Below are 17,811 nucleotides of genomic sequence, written 5' to 3'. Positions count from 1 at the left end.
CTTGTCGTGCATCCCATGAACACTCTCTTTCTTGCCCTGCAATTGTCTCCAGCACTCTTACCTGGCTCTCACTTTGGTTTCCATGACTCCACTCTGTTAGCCTCAACCCATTCAAACTACAACCAATTATACCTTTAAATCTTACTCTTGTTAGCCATTTAGAAATCCCAGCAAGAACATACAAACTTGATTTGCAGAACAATTTCAGAACCAGTTTTGATCAGATGGCAATTCTACATAGATTGGTTCAAAGGCTCCATGTGAGTGCAAGACATGTTTGCTAGAAAGACACCCTGTTTTGGCTGATTTCTTGTGTACTTCTCAACTAGTACATAGACATGGTGGCCGAGCTTGTTGCTGTGACGTGTGCATGTAAAGCCATCCTTCATGTGCAGTGTCCCAAGAAAGAAAGCTCCTTTCATCAATCCCAAGGAGTCCTCTTCAACAACAGTAGTTGCAAAGCAAGCTACCAGCCCAAAGAAGACCGCTCCCCCTCCCCCGAAGAAAAAATTGAGAGTATCAGCGACTGAGTTCCAACAATACAAGTAAGATTGTTACGAATATGAAATATAATCATTTAAAGTCTAAATATATCACATATGTTGTCCACCACGGTTACTTTAAACCGATTGCATAGTTCATTAGCTAATAATTAGTTTTATATTTGGATTTAGGCTCTGGTCAAAGGTACAAGGGCATGAAGATCCTTGCAAAGAAGGGAACTAAATCAGTGTATGGTATCACATGTGATTCTAGAGAATGGATGACAGTATTATGCTGTGTTAATGCAGCTGGCCATGCAATCCCTTCATACTATATATTCAAGGGAAGTAGAATGAACGACAACTACATCGAAGACTGCGAAGCGGGGGCAGCAATGGCCATGCAAAAGAGAGCATGGATGACAGGCGAGCTCTTCCAAGCTTGGCTAGAGCACTTACGAAAGTTCATCATACAAGACATTGGATTTGACAGCAGAAACCTTTTAGTTCTTAATGGTCATGGAAGTCATATTTCCCTCGAAGTCATGGCAAGAGCACATGAAGCTGGCATAGATATTATCACTTTACTTTCCCATACATCACACAAGCTACAACCCTTGGATGTCTCCGTCTTCAAATCACTAAAGGCGAATTTTTGCAAAGAGAGAGCAATGTGGCAGCAGCGAACACCATCCAGCCAAGCAAGCGAGAGAGCTCGCAACCATTGTGGCAAGTGCCCTAAAACTGTCTTTAACAGAGTCAAACATTAAGGCAAGTTTTCGGGCAAGAGGAATTTGGCCATTTGATGCTTCAGCGGTAAAATTCGATGGCATGCCATCAATAATATACATACCACAAATGAACCAGTAAATCAAGATGATGAAAGCATCTCACAGGTACCCAACACTCCACCTAGTGCAGGAATACAGAATGAGGCTGTTCTGGCATTACGTTCAATGGAAAGTCACATGCAAAATGAGCAGATTGGGATAACTGACTTGTCAACGTCACATGATCAGATTGAATCAGCACATCAACTCAGTTTTATGAGATTGCTACAGGGAGATTATTTTCAAGATGATACTGATTTGCCACGTGTAGAAGGGTATGCTGACATCAATTCTGAATTTCCATCAGCAAACAACCAACATGAAATACCTTGGCAAGGAGAAGATAGCACAAACATACAATCAAATCTTCGATTGGCTTGGGAAATAGTGGAGTCTGACAAGGAGAACAATCCCAACTCTTCAAGCAAGCAGCCGATGCAAAGAAACCAATCTCCAAGCAAAAAAACTCGTGTAATTGATCTTTTACGAGTACCAATGTCAGAGGTATCAGTAAGACAAGCACCTCGAGAGGCATTTGTGGACTATACAAACAGTTTAATTCTCACTTCATCCCAATATATTGCGAGCATGAAGGCTAAAAACGCTAAGAAAGACGAGATTGCAAAAGCAAGAGAGCAAAAGAAAGTGGAGAAAGAGCAACGACGATTTGAATCACTTGCAGAACTAGATGCACGTCGACGACGACAAGAAGAGGCAGCTCAAGCAAAGAGTTCTAAGAAAAACAACTCGCTTTTGAAACTAGGATGCGAGCTATTCTTTGGGAGGGTGGTTCCTCAGAAGGTCTAATTCTAAGGCCTTTGCATGTTGATCATCCATTCCATGCCAATGCACGAAGAAGACAAATGGAGAAATTGCGAAGTCTCGCCAACAGGCCGCTAGAAGTATTCGAGGCATTATTACAAGTATGTGGGTTTAGTGTTTGGCCTCTTACCTAGTAGCACTTTAAAACTACTTTTCAGTCGAGTGTTTACTTATTTTGGACCTCAAGTTTTTGAAAGTTTTGTGTTTGACCTATTTCATATTAGAACTTTAAAACTACTTTTTAGCCAGTTGTATAATCATTTTGGACCTCAAATTTTTGGTGCTCGTTTTGAAGCTCAAGTTTTTGTTGAGTCTTCAGAATATAAATGCAACTATATGTAGCCTTCAAAACAACAAGCAATGTCACTCCTTTATTCTGATTTCAAAGCAGATTTATAGTTCCAGAAAATAGTAGAATAGTAGACAATCATGCCATGAATCACACTGATACACCTCACAATATAGGGATGCTCAAGAAACCCCTCAAAGAAAAAAATTCAGAGACATGAATCATGATTGCTGAGTGAGCAACTGCAGCTCACCTTGGAGGCATTTGATATGAGTAGTTAAGCCATTTACCCATTATCCATGTCTTCACGCGAACAAAACCATAGGCACTTTAATCTAGACCTTAAGAAAACATCATCACTCATCTAAACAACGTGAAACTGTAAACAACGTGCACTAACTTGCCTTGCAATTCAATCTAGACCTTAAGAAAACATCATCACTCATCTAAACAATGTGAAACTGTAAACAACGTGCACTAACTTGCCTTGCAATTCTTTCCTGCTTGATGCGTAGTGACTTGCACAAGATTGCTTCTGACATCCGCAGAAGCCTCTGCTGTGATGACCTCAAACCGTTTTCGCGATGATGTTAGCATCTAAAAACATACACAAGCTTGTAAGATCGATAAGCTATCTGTCTGGCAAGCTTGCGCACACAAAAAACACATGCAAACATGTACACATGCATACAAATAGGTGGATATTTACAAACGTCCACCACTCAGCTGTGAGTGTATTGCCATGGCAGACCCTAACCCTCAAATTTGGATGCTTCATCACAAAGAGCTTCCCGGGAATGAGCACCAACTGATCATTTGGTGCGCCTAGCAAAATCGCACACCAGAATATACATAGCCACCAAAATTGCATAGCAATGCAGTAGCCATAAGGAGAGAGCAAGGCAGCAGTGGGCCAAATGCAGCAATTCAATCACATAGTGAGGCGGTCCGGGGCGGGCAACAAGAAAGGTGGCCTCTAAACACCCCTCAAGGCTCCCGTGCTGCTCAATTGGGGCTGGGGCAACCACAAGCACAACAAAACAACAAACCCACAGCCAAACCCAAACAAGATAGGGGCACCACCTAGTTATGGTATGCGAACTAGGACGCAAGAGAGATTTTTGGTACAACCAAGAAGATGCACCACACAACGCACACAAGCAACCTCACACCAAGACACACACAAAATGGATAAGAGAGAGCTAGAGCAAAGGTAAGAGAGAGAGAAAAGGATCTTGCATAATACCTTATTTGTGACTTGCAAATGGAGATGGTTCGTTAGGTTGCTATTGTAGAACTTGTACAAAACTCACTCAATGCTTAGTGATTGCTAAACATTGCCAAAACACACACACACTGTCTTAGGGTGTGGGAGACCTCTCACCACAATACCCTCTTACAATGGACACAAAATTGGCAATGAAAAACACACTAAAACACTTCCTAAAATCAAGATCAACCGATAAAAACTCAAAATACACAAGTCACCTTGAATTCACCAAACCGTATTGCACAAATGGAAGGACGAAGATTTGAACATCGAATCACGCCTTTGATGCACCAAACCTCAATTTATTGATGATGAAGGAGCATATACAATAGTGGTTTTGAGATTTGTGGAACTCACGCTCTCTCACTTGCAATGTGTAGCTTGAAGTCTTCTCTCACACCATGAGTGAAACTCACAAGTGGTTGCTACACCTAAGTCTCTCCTCACGCATAGAGTGTTGGGGTGTTATGTGAGATGTTGGAGGTTGTTTTACAAGAAGGAGAGGGGCCTATTTATAGGTTGGAGACCCCTCATTAAGATTATTGGAAATCCTAATTTACAAGCTAACAAATCAGGATTATGATTTTTTTGAATATCAAAACATTGCGGGCCTTCTTTGTCTGCTTGAGTCATGGGTGTGGGCTCAAAAGAGAGCATTATTGATGGTAGATAAGGTGAAAGTAAGTTTTAAGGAAGGAGAGAGAGAGAGAGAGAGAGAGAGAGAGAGAGAGAGAGAGAGTTACTATACATGTCTTGAGGTGAGGTGTCTTTTATGGTTAGGTCAATGCTATTTTGTGTTAGTATGTTAGTCGTTAGTAATCACTAGAAAGTTAATGTTACATTTACAATGGGTAGAGTGAGTTGATTTGATGAAGGAAGAGGGGTGAATTAAAAGAGAATCATTGAGATAGTGAAGCTTGAAGAAGCTTGAACTCACTTGTGTAGGTTCTCAAAATGACTATCGATTTTCTTCTTCGTCTTCTCTTCTTTACGCCACCGCCGCCAAGGTTGATCATCGTGATGAAAATGGTAATTACATTGATGAGATCTTTTGATTGGCAGAGGTTAAGCATGGTACACATGCTGAATTTATGTATATATATATAAGGGGTAAGATGGAATTGTACTTTGGCGATAATAGAGAGAGGCATAGAGATGGTGTATGTACATGGAGCGCTCATATGAGAGCTATGGGAGTAAGTGGGGAGGTTAATGGTGAAGAAGGTGAGAGAAACCATTGAAGGTGCATGTTTGAGTGAGGGATTGAGAGAAATGTGTGTGTGTGTGTAGAAGTGTGGAAAGAGGTGAGAGAAGACTATGGGCTACTTGTGAGAAAAGTGGGCAGACTGGGGTCCACTCAAAAAATCATAACTCACCGCTGGTAGCTCCAAAAATCATGAAAAAATTTGAGGTGACTATTCAAAGCGTGGGCTACATTTTCTCTTTTGACCACCGCTCCAAATTCGGAGTGGAGATAGGTGCCAAAATTCTCACCAAAAAGCCTGTTTTTTATGCCTGCAAAAGTCTTTTAGTGGCCCCCTCCTTTGTTGAATTTGTACAATGCATCCAAGAGTGAGCCCCTCCTTTGTCATATTATAATACAAAGCATCCAAGTTGCCCTTGATCCATGCATGGAGGAAGATTATTGGTGAATAAAGAAATATATACATGGTAGGACTAGTGTATAGACTATTCATGGACTTTAGCTCAATGAGCACATGGTGTTAGAATAATGAGTAAAAATAATAATAAAAATATAGAGGAGTTATGGATATGGAAAGATATTGGAATCATATGATATGGTCCCTCCTTAAATTATTTTGGGTGAAAGAGGAAAAGGTATGCAAGTAAATAATATAATAAAAGTAACCAATGAGTAGAAATCAATTTTTTGTTTTCATGAGGGTGAGGGTGAAAATGTGGGAGTGATTTGTATAAAGGAAAAATATGAGGTTAGAGTATGTACAATATTGACAAAAAATATAATTATGGTGTAAGAGAATGAAAGAAGGTGTACATAGGTTTAATAAAACACACACCTAAGTAGAATATTTAAATAAAATACCAAAATAATTATAAAAAATCCCTATATTTAGGCCATATATACAATGAAATATTTACACACAAAGAGGCCATAATATACTTTTATTTTTTTATTTATTTTATTTTTTTGGCTCAATTAGCCCAGTGACTAGCTAGCTGAGGGTTTTTAAGAAGATATGGGAAAAGCCCCCTAACTCACACACGCCTATGTACAATGAAATGGTAGGGATAGCCATAGCGTTTGGGTGAATTTGGTAGGGTGGAGTAACTTACTATGGCAATTATGGAGAGCCGAAAAACGGCTATCAATAGGAAGCCACAAACTCGAGCCAAGACATTTAATTTTGTGGGTAGCCATCAATGAAAGCAATGGATCAAGATGATGAGCTCCGAGAAGAGGTGAAATTACTGTGATTCCTCGGGTCTCAGAAGTTGAAGAAACCAGCAGAAGCCAATATCACCCATGCCTCTTAATTTGAGCTAGCTCTACTTGCCATAGCTGGATTCGCCTTCCCCCGCACCTCAGAGATCTTGGGAAGGTCCGGAAAGTCCAGCACTTGCACGGTCCTCTGCTTTTTTGCTGAGGCAGCACAAGAATGTTAGCACTAAAAAAAGTTCCTTGATCCATCCCCTAACCAAATGCTAATGCTAAAAGAAATAACAAAATCCCGAGACATACGCTCACCATTTTCAGCTTGCTGATACCCTTGATGTAGCTTCCTTTTGGCAATCTCAAGCTTCTACTCTACCTGAATTTTGTCCGACAGCCATAAGGAGAGACCGGCAGGTTGGCACATCAAGACCTGGCCGCTGGCGCACCAAGAATTCGTACCGTGTACCTAGACACACAAGGCACGCATTGAGAGGGCGCACGTCTGTGAAGTGGCACAGTCAGGGGCCTTTATGGAGGAGCACCATTCGTGGTACTGGTAACTGCCAAAACTTTTCTTGGCCAGTTACACTGCGCACGTGCGAGGGCGGGCTCATACCTCTACTCACCCTCAAAAAAATTACACACGATTTGTTCCAATGCTCCCCAGCGCCACATCACCAACTTAGTGCCACGTGTAGAGCTCCATGTAGCGCTCCAAGTCAGCACCTAACATTTACATTTGGGCACATATTTGGGCCCACACCAGCATTCCGAATCTATTCGTCTCTAAATAGGGACTTCTACCCTACCCTACCCAACCCAAAGGGTGTCTGTTTGTGAAATTGATTTTCTCCGAACACGGCTCCCGAGCCCTAAGATCTTCTAGAGGATTCAGAAGGCGGTGTCACCAACTTGGATCTCTCTCTCTCTCTCTCTCTCTCTCTCTCTCTCTCTCTCTCTCTCTCTCTCGTCTAGCCAAACTTGAAACTTAAAGGGTCCTTTCTCTCTCCTGCGATGCCTGTAGGACCAGAGATCTCTTTGTGCAAAAGGATGAGCAGGGAAGAGGGGATGAATGCGCAGGGAAGAGGTGAGGGAGGGAGTGGGGTGCACTGCCAGGGGGCAAACACCTCTCTCTCTCTCTCTCTCTCTCTCTCTCTCTCTCTCTCTCTCTCTCTCTCTCTCTCTCTCTCTCTCTCTCTCTCTCTCTCTCTCTCTCTCTCTCTCTCTCTCTCTCTCTCTCTCTCTCCGACAATGGCTTGTGTTTGTCTGCGAAAAGAGGCACAAATGATCGTTCGCAGACAGGGCCATTATGTATATTATGTAGTAGAACAAACAAATTTGAAAAAGATTTTGGTTATGTTCCATTCTTTATGAAGATTACAATGTTATGGTAGGCTAGACGAAGAGAATCTTTACACTCAAAAAGTAATCGTTTTGTAAGAACAATTAACAAATCAAGACTCTCCAATGTGTTCTTGGCCATTATTTTGTTTGGGCACCGATTGTTGCCTCTCAAAAGTAAGCATAATAATGGTAATAGGCATAAAGTTCTAGTTTCTATGCCATCCAAATCTGCATAAACTCAAAAAGTGGGTACATTTGATTTTGCACGAGTCTTACCAAGTGGCGAGCGGATATTTTCGAGCAAGGAAGAAAACGAGCGACTTGATCCCAAACCCAAAGCAAAAGGATTAGGTTTTTCACCCTCCGACACCACAAGTATCACAACGTGGGTACGATATAGAGATGCAGCCAAAAAAATTGTTTGTTTCAAAAATAATTGCATCTTTGATATTGAGTTATTTGTCTTATGTACTTCAATATATTGGACACTATGGATGTGTGCACAACCTACGCATAGGTGGACTAAAAGAAATTCCTCCTCCTTGGCAAGTAATGGTGGACACTGAGTGGATAATAATCCACTATCTTGGGTTCCCAAAACCAAATCACTCTCTCTCTCTCTCTCTTTCTCTCTCTCTCTCTCAAATGATTCCTTGAAGTGTACTTTTGCATGCTCAAAGAGCAAGGTTTTTGCTTATGAAAGCAACCATCGTTGCTTTATATAGCTCCATTTGCACATGTTTAGAAGTTCTTGAATGCAGTGAAGAGGATGAAAGGAAGTAGAGAGAGAGACGACAAAGTAGCATGTGGAGTGATGATGCTCCAAAAGATATATTGATGTGAATTCAACATTATTGAATCCCTCCTTATTCAAATGTGCAATTTGTACCTTACTATACTTTTGATGTATAGTAATAGTGTTGGGCATACTAGAGCTGCAGGAAGATACTGCCTTCACATAAGTGGTGTCAAACCAAGCCCAATGGCTTCAAAAAATAAATAAAGAGATGAGTAAACCTTTAAGGACGTATAACTAGGCGTAGGCCCTAGACTGTGGCGACGGATGAGAAAGTGCATGAAAGTAAGGTTTGCAATGGGCTTGCTGCATGGGACGTGGTGAGCCTAACGATCGCTAGCACGGCTCAGAGGTGATGCTCAACAAAGAGGTGACAGATCTGTAGAGGCAGGGTTCAAAGCATTTCCAGGAGGTAGAGTTGGCCAAGGAGTGCATGCAGTAGCACTATTGTGCTTGGACAAGGAGAAGCAATGGCAAAGGCCGAGAGTCAGCCACTGCAGGAAGATCCAAATGATGCGACTCCCTTTCTCAGGTGAATACTGTCTAGATGCACTTGAATGATTCAAATTGAAGTTCCACTTGCCGGGATGCAGCTATAATGGGGTTTTCAAGCTGAGACTGGAAGGGGGCAAGGAGCATGAGGGACTCGGGAGAATGGCAAGGCTAGCGGGACAACTAGGAAATTATAGACATGGAAGGACGATTGTTCGGAAGGACATAGCAAACAGGAAGAACTCTATGAAGTCGTCCAGAGGAGCAGAGCAGCGAGTCTGCAAGGTGTTTGGGAAGCTCAGAGAAGAGCTCTCTCTCTCTCTCTCTCTCTCTCTCTCTCTCTCTCTCTCTCTCTCTCTCTCATTCTCCAGGAGCTGATGGCTAGAGAGAGGCAAAGAAGCATGAGGGATTTTGAACACCTTTGAAGAGCATGAATGAAAAAAAAAATCTATCTCTAGTTGTCCGCACCGGCGCGGATGGCTAGAGATAGAATTTTTTTCTCAAGGTATTCATATTTTTTTTAAAGGTGTTCAAGATAAATAATGTCTCTAGCTATCCGCGCCAGCGCGGATGGCTAGAGACAATTTTTTTTCACTTTGCTAAAGAGAGGAAGAGTCTTGAGAAAATTTGAAAACCTTAAAAGATAGGTGCATGTTTGTACAGACAGCTAAAAAAGATTCACACTGGCCTCACCCTTTCCAAGAGACCATTTTAATTGGCAAGTTTTTTTATAACAAACTTCTTAGACAATCGAGACTTATGTAAAAATCTAAAGTATTTTCACCTTCCAATGAGGCTCGGAGTCGGTTCAAACGAACCCAACTGCAAAGCTTGATGGTTCTTGACTACATCCACCGGCCCTCTCTTCACACAAGCCCGAGGCACAAAATAAAAATGTAATAGCGAGAACGATACTCACCAAGCAGCCACACCCCAGTGGCAACATGTTGAGCACGCACAGATCATGGTTAGACTTGTGGCGCCCGTGTTTTGCACTAAAATGTGCCTTGTGATCGGGTGCTTCCGAGGAGGGGGGGATTGCCCAAGCAACAGTGGGTCCGGACAAAACTTGCGATTCTTTTGCTCAATCTGTGCGTTCCATTCATGCAATATGCACACACCTGTGCCTCTCTCTGCTGCCGGCTCGTCTGAACCCAACCTGAGATTACAATTTGAAAGTTTTTAGATTCATCAAAGAAATTTGACATTGCAGTAAACTAGGATATGTGAGAAATGGCATGCTCTCTCTCTCTCTCTCTAGCCAATTTGCACCTCCCCCCCTCTCTCTCTCTCTCTCTCTCTCTCTCCCCAACTTGCACTAGATGCATATTGAAACAATGATGACCAAGTTCAAATTCTAGACGTTGCAACCTTTTAATCCTATACGTTTAAATTCTGAACACTTAAATGTTGGCAATGTCACCCCTTGTCTTTGACAGCAATGCTTAATGAAATTGGCATAATAATGTATTTATGTGGACCACAATTTATAAAACCAGATCAAATAAAGAATTTCTTTTATATAGCTTGATGAAAAAACCTATAAAAACGCTCTTAAAAACATATTTAAGTAAAACCTAATTTCAAGTCATGATATCTATCTCAGTGGTAGGAGACCTTAACTGTTAGATACAAAGATACCAGTTCACCTCCCATGGGCAATTCTCCTTAAATGTGGATGGGGAATTTGTATCTAACAGTGGTAGGAGACCTTAACTGTTAGATACAAAGATACCAGTTCACCTCCCATGGGTAATTCTCCTTAAATGTGGATGGGGAATTTGTAGTCGCGTTCATAACATGCATTTGAGTGCCATATTTTTCACTTTGTATTTAAAATAACCACCCTCATTTGGTCACAAGGAATGAAGGTAGTAATAGAAGAATGGTATCCATTGAATCATGGGGCCACTATGTCCAAAAATTGTTTATTTTGATGTAGCAATAACCAAGGTCTATAGCATGCATGAATAGCAATAGAAGGTCAATAAAAATACATTATCTTTCATTTGTTGTACCATTATCTGTGTGATGTGCCCATAAACGGTTCCAACTATTACACCCATGGGGGATGTTCCGGCCCTTAAGGACATAATCAAGGAGAGATGAGAAAAATTCTTGTTTTACACTTGTGATGGTGTTTCAAATCAATAGGTAAACCTTGATGGGTTTGCCTTTTTTGATAAAGTACCTTGTTTTCTCCTGCTCGGTTTAAGGCTCGCTCAAAAAATCTCGCTCGCAATTTGGAATTCTTCATTTTGCACATGCCCATTATGATTCTTGAAAGTGGGCAAGGTTTTTGCTTCTTGAAAACATGGAAGCTATTGTGACATCCTTTGATGTCGCATGTGCTACATTCTCTCCTTGAAGCACTCATCAATTCCATCTTTCACATTGCATGCTTTTGTTTGACAAATTTCTTGTATGCATATAGAGTATCCCATAATTCACACTTGCATTAGACACTCTTCCTTTGTTATTCCCAAACACTCACCTTGCCTGAACATGTATTTAAAGTCCAACTGCACAGCTCCAATAAGACTGCATCCCAAAGGCACTTTTTTCCCACTAGGTTTTTTCCTTTGGTTATCAAGGTTTTAAAACCTAATCTAGAAACAATCATCACTATCCTATTGTATATATTCCTTCTACACCAAGTACCAGCAATAACAAAATTGCTACCCACATCAATTGTCAAATAATTAGAGCAAAAATTTCAAGTCTCAACTATGATTTTCAAGAGCAACTCTTAGCTTCAAGGACAACAACAAAGTTCCATCAAACAATGGCAAGTCAAAGAATGGTATACAACAACAAATGCCAAGCTATGAAAAATTCAGTAAGAGAGAGATTAAAAACATTCATAAGGAGCTTACATTGTGCTTCAAAGTTGGTGAAATATTGCAAACAACTCACATTATAGAGGAACCCAAGGGCAGAATCCATCATAAAGTCAACGACCCAAAGAAGCTCAAAAAGGCAAACAACATCAATAGCCATCTTCACTGCCAAAAGTAACAACAAAAAGGAGAATGCGAAAAAAATTCAAAATTGCCTCAACAATAGAATCCCAACTCACATATCAATTGAAACACATCAAATATGAATCACTCAAGGAAGGGGGCAGCGTCATAAGCTACAAATCAATTTCAAAGCTAAAGACCACCCTTGAAGACAAACCTCAAGACAACCCTAATGACCCGATTGCACATGGTCATGGTAAGGGACAATACAATCTAGGAAGGGGGGAGTTTTTGGTGATTTCAGCATACGGATGCCCACCTGCCCGACACCACATTATTAATATATTTGTACTCTAATATTTTTTGAGCTAGTGTAGTTATACTATGTGTAAATCTGATTCCAAAGTAGCAGGTGAATTCCATGAGTTGCACTTCTTTCATGATCATTGTAAAGGCCCATGTAAGCTGGTGGCCACTAGCCAATTAGAAAGCCCCTAGGTCTAAAAGATAATAACCTTAGTATGGAAGGGGGGTTTATCTTTTCGAGAAAAAGAAGTTCTATGTACGTACACTCAAGCGGCCAAGAAGCGCCAACTTGTATTCAAACTTTCTAATGATTGGGTGATCCGATTTTAATTTCAAAACTTGCATTGTGTTCCTCTTCTCTTTCTCTTTCAATCAAGTGTAAGCATTTCAAATTTTTTTTGGGGTTTGTGAATTTGAGTGTGCAAGCAATCCTAATCTTCAATTTTGAGTTCTTACATCATTGTTTTTTTGACATTTTGGCCATAAGAGAGTGTTATTAGACATTAGGCCAACCTATTTGGGTTGTCCTGTTGGAATTTTTGTGATCCGGTACATGAGGAATCACGCTTTTGGTACCTTGTAAAATTGCAACAAGACTTTGTTAACATTTCTCCTTAGACGTACTTGTTATAACTTCCCTTAAAGTTTGGTGATGATCCGAGTTGGTTCAATTGTCAAAATGGCATAATGACCTCGAGCGGTCAGATAAGACATGGACAATTTTTTTGATATGGGAGTTTGCGATTTCCTTGTTGAGTTGATGTGTTTGCTTGTTAAGTTCAGTTCTTGAGGACCAACAACCTGTGCCCCATTCGAGTCTATGGATAGCTCCTGAATGCATGTGCTCTACATAATTTTAAAAGGTGGGCTTGGTTTCCTACCTCCGACTCTTGAGTATTTGGTGCCTCCAACATAGCATCTCCATAGGGTTTCTCAAATAACCGTTACTGCAATGTTTTTAGTCCCACTTTGCTAAATTTTTAAGTATGGAAAACACCTTAACTTGGCTTTCTGAGGCACCTATCAGATTCTTACTTGCCTTGTTGATCACTTCCCCTCTTCTACATTGGTTTTGTGATTCCTTGGGTGTAGCTTTTTGATCTCCTTCGACCTTGTGTGTATGTGTGTGTGCGTGTGCGCGTGCTCAAGGAGGTTTGTGTATGTGTGTAGACATAGCTTACACACACACACACACACACATACACACACACACACACACACACACACAATGCTTATGATTTTGACTCAAAAGGTATTATATTAAAGTACACACCATAGCATAAAATATGTACACAAAGGGCTTTATTATAAGCATGGAGTAGATATCCAACTGGAGCTCCTCATCTTTTTTGCTTAACAATACCCATACTAGAGAACCTTACAACACATAGGCCAGATGCCATATAGTAAGCTATACAAGTGTAGAGGTATTTCCCATGGTTATAGAAGGACATGCCTATTCCAAGAGTTCTCCCCTTAGGCATGTACTATACCGAATCAAGTTGGATCGAGACCTAAAGCCACACATGCTAGTAGTCACATAGATCCAGGTAGTCACAAAGACTGAGTGGTCTCGTCATATGGTGTCACACAGATTAAAGAATCCTCCCCTTAAACAAAGAAGGTGGAAGACCATCTATATCTACAGTACATCAATATACTCGTAAAATTAGTTGGGGACGGTACACACATGGAGACAATTCTCTTCCTCTTGAGTTGAATCTCCATTTTCTTCCTCTACAAGATTGACTCTAACTTTGTCTTTGTTGTTGCTTCCTTGGCATTTTGATGGTGGATGACCTTTGATGCCGCAATTGCTACAATACTTCTTCTTGTACCAGTCCTTGGAGAAGTGTCCAAGCTTGCCACACTCATAACACTTCTTGTTATTTAATCTAGGTGATGATGATGATGCCTTAGATGATGGTGATGATGATGCAAAATAAGATCCTCCCACTGATTCATATTTTTTCTTATTTTTCTTTTCTTCTTCATTGATTGCCCCTGTGAAATATTGTAGAGAAGGTATGGGTTCCTTTTGCTCTAAGACTGTGAGACTATGTTGTCAAAACTTTCAGGTAGAGCACTCATGAGAAGAGCGACTGGATCTTCTTCTGGGACTTGGCACTGAATGTAAGTGAATTGCGTGATTATGCTCATTAGTCTAATAACGAGGATTGAAACATCCTCCCCTTGAAGCATAGTAAGTTTGTAAAGATTTTTCTTTAAGCTAATCTTATCATGCACATTCCAAGTGGTCAAAAAAAATATCATTTAAGATATAGCCTTATAGGTTGGACAAGTGGTGGACCTTAACACCCAGATATTCTTCATATAATGACATAGAGTGGAAAACTGGTGAATCTTGAGACCAAACCATGCTACTAGCGATAATAGCTTGGACAAGTGGTGGACCTTGAAAGTAAACCCCCCATCTACGAAATATCGTGGGTTTAAGGTATTTCGATGGAGCCTAGCATCTTGGAGACATCGTGCATCTTGCTTCTCTTCATGTTTCAATGGAGCCTATCTTGGACAAATGGTGGAGCATCCTTCTCTCCATGTTTCAATGGACCCTAGCTTGGACAAGTGGTGGACCTTTGCTTCTCTCTATTATTCAATAGAGTTAGCTTGGACAAGTGGTGGACCTTGGAACCAAACCCCCATGTAAAACCTATCATGGTCACTCCAAGTGGTGAGAAAGAATAACCTTTAAGATATAGCCTTATAGGTTGGACAAGTGGTGAACCTTAACACCCTAATATTCTTAATATCATGACATAGAGTGAAAAAGTGGTGAATCTTGCGACAAAACCACTCATTCTACTAGCACTAATAGCTTGGACAAGTGGTGGACCTTGAACGTAAACCCCCCATGTTTCAATAGAGTTAGCTTCGACAAATGGTGGAGCATCCTTCCCTCCATGTTTCAATGGAGCCTAGCTTAGACAAGTGGTGGACCTTTGCTTCTCTCTATGATTCAATAGAGTTAGCTTGGACAAGTGGTGGACCTTGGAACCAAAGCCCCATGTAAAACCTATCATGGTCACTCCAAGTGGTAATAAAGAATAACCTTTAAGATGTAGCCTTATAGGTTGGACAAGTGGTGGACCTTAACACGCGCATATTCTTAATATAATGACATAGAGTGGAAAAATGGTGAATCTTGAGACAAAACCACTCATGCTACTAGTGATAATATCTTGGACAAGTGGTGGACCTTGAATGTAAACCCCTCATCTACGACATATCGTGGGTTTAATGTTTTTCAATGGAGCCTAGCATCTTGGAGACATGGTGCACCTTGCTTCTCCTCATGTTTCAATGGAGCCTACCTTGGACAAATGGTGGAGCATCCTTCTCTCCATGTTTCAATGGACCCTAGCTTAGACAAGGGGTGGACCTTTGCTTTTCTCTATGTTTCAATAGAGTTAGCTTAGACAAGTGGTGGACCTTGGAACCAAACCCCCATGTAAAACCTATCGTGGTCACTCCAAGTAGTAAGAAAGAATAACCTTTAAGATGTAGCCTTATAGGTTGGACAAGTGGTGGACCTTAACACCCACATATTCTTAATAAAAGTGGTGAATCTTGGGACCAAACCACTCAGGCTACTAGCAATAATAGCTTGGACAAGTGGTGGACCTTGAATGTAAACCCCTCATCTACGAAATATCGTGGGTTTAATGTATTTTGATGGAGCCTAGCATCTTGGAGACATGGTGCAACTTGCTTCTCGTCATGTTTCAATGGAGCCTATCTTGGACAAATGGTGGAGCATCCTTCTCTCCATGTTTCAATGGACCCTAGCTTGGACAAGTGGTGGAACTTTGTTTCTCTCTATGTTTCAATAGAGTTAGCTTGGACAAGTGGTGGACCTTGGAACCAAACCCCCATGTAAAACATATCATGGTCACTCCAAGTGGTAATAAAGAATAACCTTTAAGATGTAGCCTTATAGGTTGGACAAGTGGTGGACCTTAACACGCGCATATTCTTAATATAATGACATAGAGTGGAAAAGTGGTGAATCTTGAGACCAAACCACTCATGCTACTAGAGATAATAGGTTGGACAAGTGTTGGACCTTGAATGTAAACCCTTCATCTACGACATATCGTGGGTTTAATGTTTTTCGATGGAGCCTAGCATCTTGGAGAAATGGTGCACCTTGATTCTCCTCATGTTTCAATGGAGCCTACCTTGGACAAATGGTGGAGCATCCTTCTCTCCATGTTTCAATGGACCCTAGATTAGACAAGGGGTGGACCTTTGCTTCTCTCTATGTTTCAATAGAGTTAGCTTGGACAAGTGGTGGACCTTGGAACCAAACCCCCATGTAAAACCTATCATGGTCACTCCAAGTAATAAGAAAGAATAACCTTTAAGATGTAGCCTTATAGGTTGGACAAGTGGTGGACCTTAACACCCACATATTCTTAATAAAAGTGGTGAATCTTGAGACCAAACCACTCAGGCTACTAGCAATAATACCTAGGGATAACCATTAAAATATAGTCTTTCAAGGAGTGAGAAAGAATAACCATTAAGATATAGTCTTATAGGTTGGACAAGTGGTGGACCTTTACACCCAAATATTCTTAATATAGTGACAGAGAGTGGAAAAGTGATGAATCTTGAGAGCAAACCACTCATGCTACTAGCGATAATAGGTTGGACAAATTGTTGATCTTGAATGTAAACTCCCCATGTACAAAATAACGTGGGTTTAACGTATTTCGATGGAGGCTATCATCTTGGAGACATGGTGCAGCTTGCTTCTCTTCATGTTTCAATGGAGTCTATCTTGGACAAATGGTGGAGCATCCTTCTCTCCATGTTTCAATAGACCCTAGCTTAGACAAGTGGTGGACCTTTGCTTCTCTCTATGTTTCAATAGAGTTAGCTTGGACAAGTGGTGGACCTTGGAACCAAACCCCCATGTAAAACCTTTCATGGTCACTCCAAGTGGTCAGAAAGAATAACCATTAAGATATAGTCTTATAGGTTGGACAAGTGGTGGACCTTAATACCCAAATATTCTTAATATAATGACACAGAGTGAAAAAGTGGTGAATCTTGAGACCAAACCCCTCATGCTACTAGCGTTAATAGGTTGGACAACTGGTGGACCTTGAATGTAAACCTTCCATGTTTCAATAGAGTTAGCTTCGACAAATGGTGGAGCATCCTTCTCTCCATGTTTCAATGGAGCCTAGCTTAGACAAGTGGTGGACCTTTGCTTCTCTCTATGAGAAGAATAAAGTTAGCCTCGATAAGTGGTGGACCTTGGAACCAAACCCCTATGTAAAACATATCATGGACATTTCAAGTGGTGAGAAATAATACCCTTTAAGATATACCCTTATAGTTTGGACAAGTGGTCGACCTTAACACCTAGATCTTCTTTATATAATGACATAGAGTGGAAAAGTGGTGGATCTTGAGACCAAACCACTCATGCTACTAGGGATAATAGCTTGGAAAAGTGACTGACCTTGACGTTAAACCCCACATGTAAACAATATCGTGGGTTTAAGGTATTTCAATGGATCCTAGAATCTTGGAGACATGGTGCAACTTGCTTCTTTTCATGTTTCAATGAAGCCTATCTTCCACCAATGGGGAATCATCCTTCTCTAAATGTCTCAGTGGAGCCTAGCTTGGACAAGTGGTGGACCTTTGCTTCTCTCTATGTTTCCAGAGAGTTAGCTTGGACAAGTGGTGGACCTTGAAACCAAACCCCCATGTAAAACATATCATGGTCATTCCAAGTGGTGAGAAATAATACCCTTTAAGAT

General features: G+C 40.9%; 2 protein-coding genes across 2 annotated transcripts; both read left to right on the top strand.

The window, feature by feature from the left end:
- The first annotated feature begins 338 nt into the window (after positions 1-338).
- Positions 339-1,252, top strand: LOC147449990 (MFS-type transporter clz9-like). The gene is made up of 2 exons (XM_086521663.1): positions 339-516; positions 675-1,252. The coding sequence occupies exons 1-2, from the start codon at positions 339-341 to the stop codon at positions 1,250-1,252; spliced, it is 756 nt and encodes a 251-aa protein (XP_086377789.1).
- Positions 1,253-1,438: 186 nt separating this feature from the next.
- LOC147449989 (uncharacterized) lies at positions 1,439-2,119 on the top strand. Its single transcript, XM_086522760.1, has one exon. The coding sequence runs from the start codon at positions 1,439-1,441 to the stop codon at positions 2,117-2,119; it is 681 nt and encodes a 226-aa protein (XP_086378886.1).
- The last annotated feature ends 15,692 nt before the right edge of the window (positions 2,120-17,811 follow it).

Source organism: Adiantum capillus-veneris, chromosome 10 (genome assembly GCF_014529385.1).
Source record: "Adiantum capillus-veneris isolate H3 chromosome 10, ASM1452938v2, whole genome shotgun sequence".
Lineage (NCBI taxonomy): Eukaryota > Viridiplantae > Streptophyta > Polypodiopsida > Polypodiales > Pteridaceae > Adiantum > Adiantum capillus-veneris.
The sequence above is the reverse complement of the archived record's forward strand: the minus strand, read 5'-3'. Positions and strand labels throughout refer to the sequence as shown.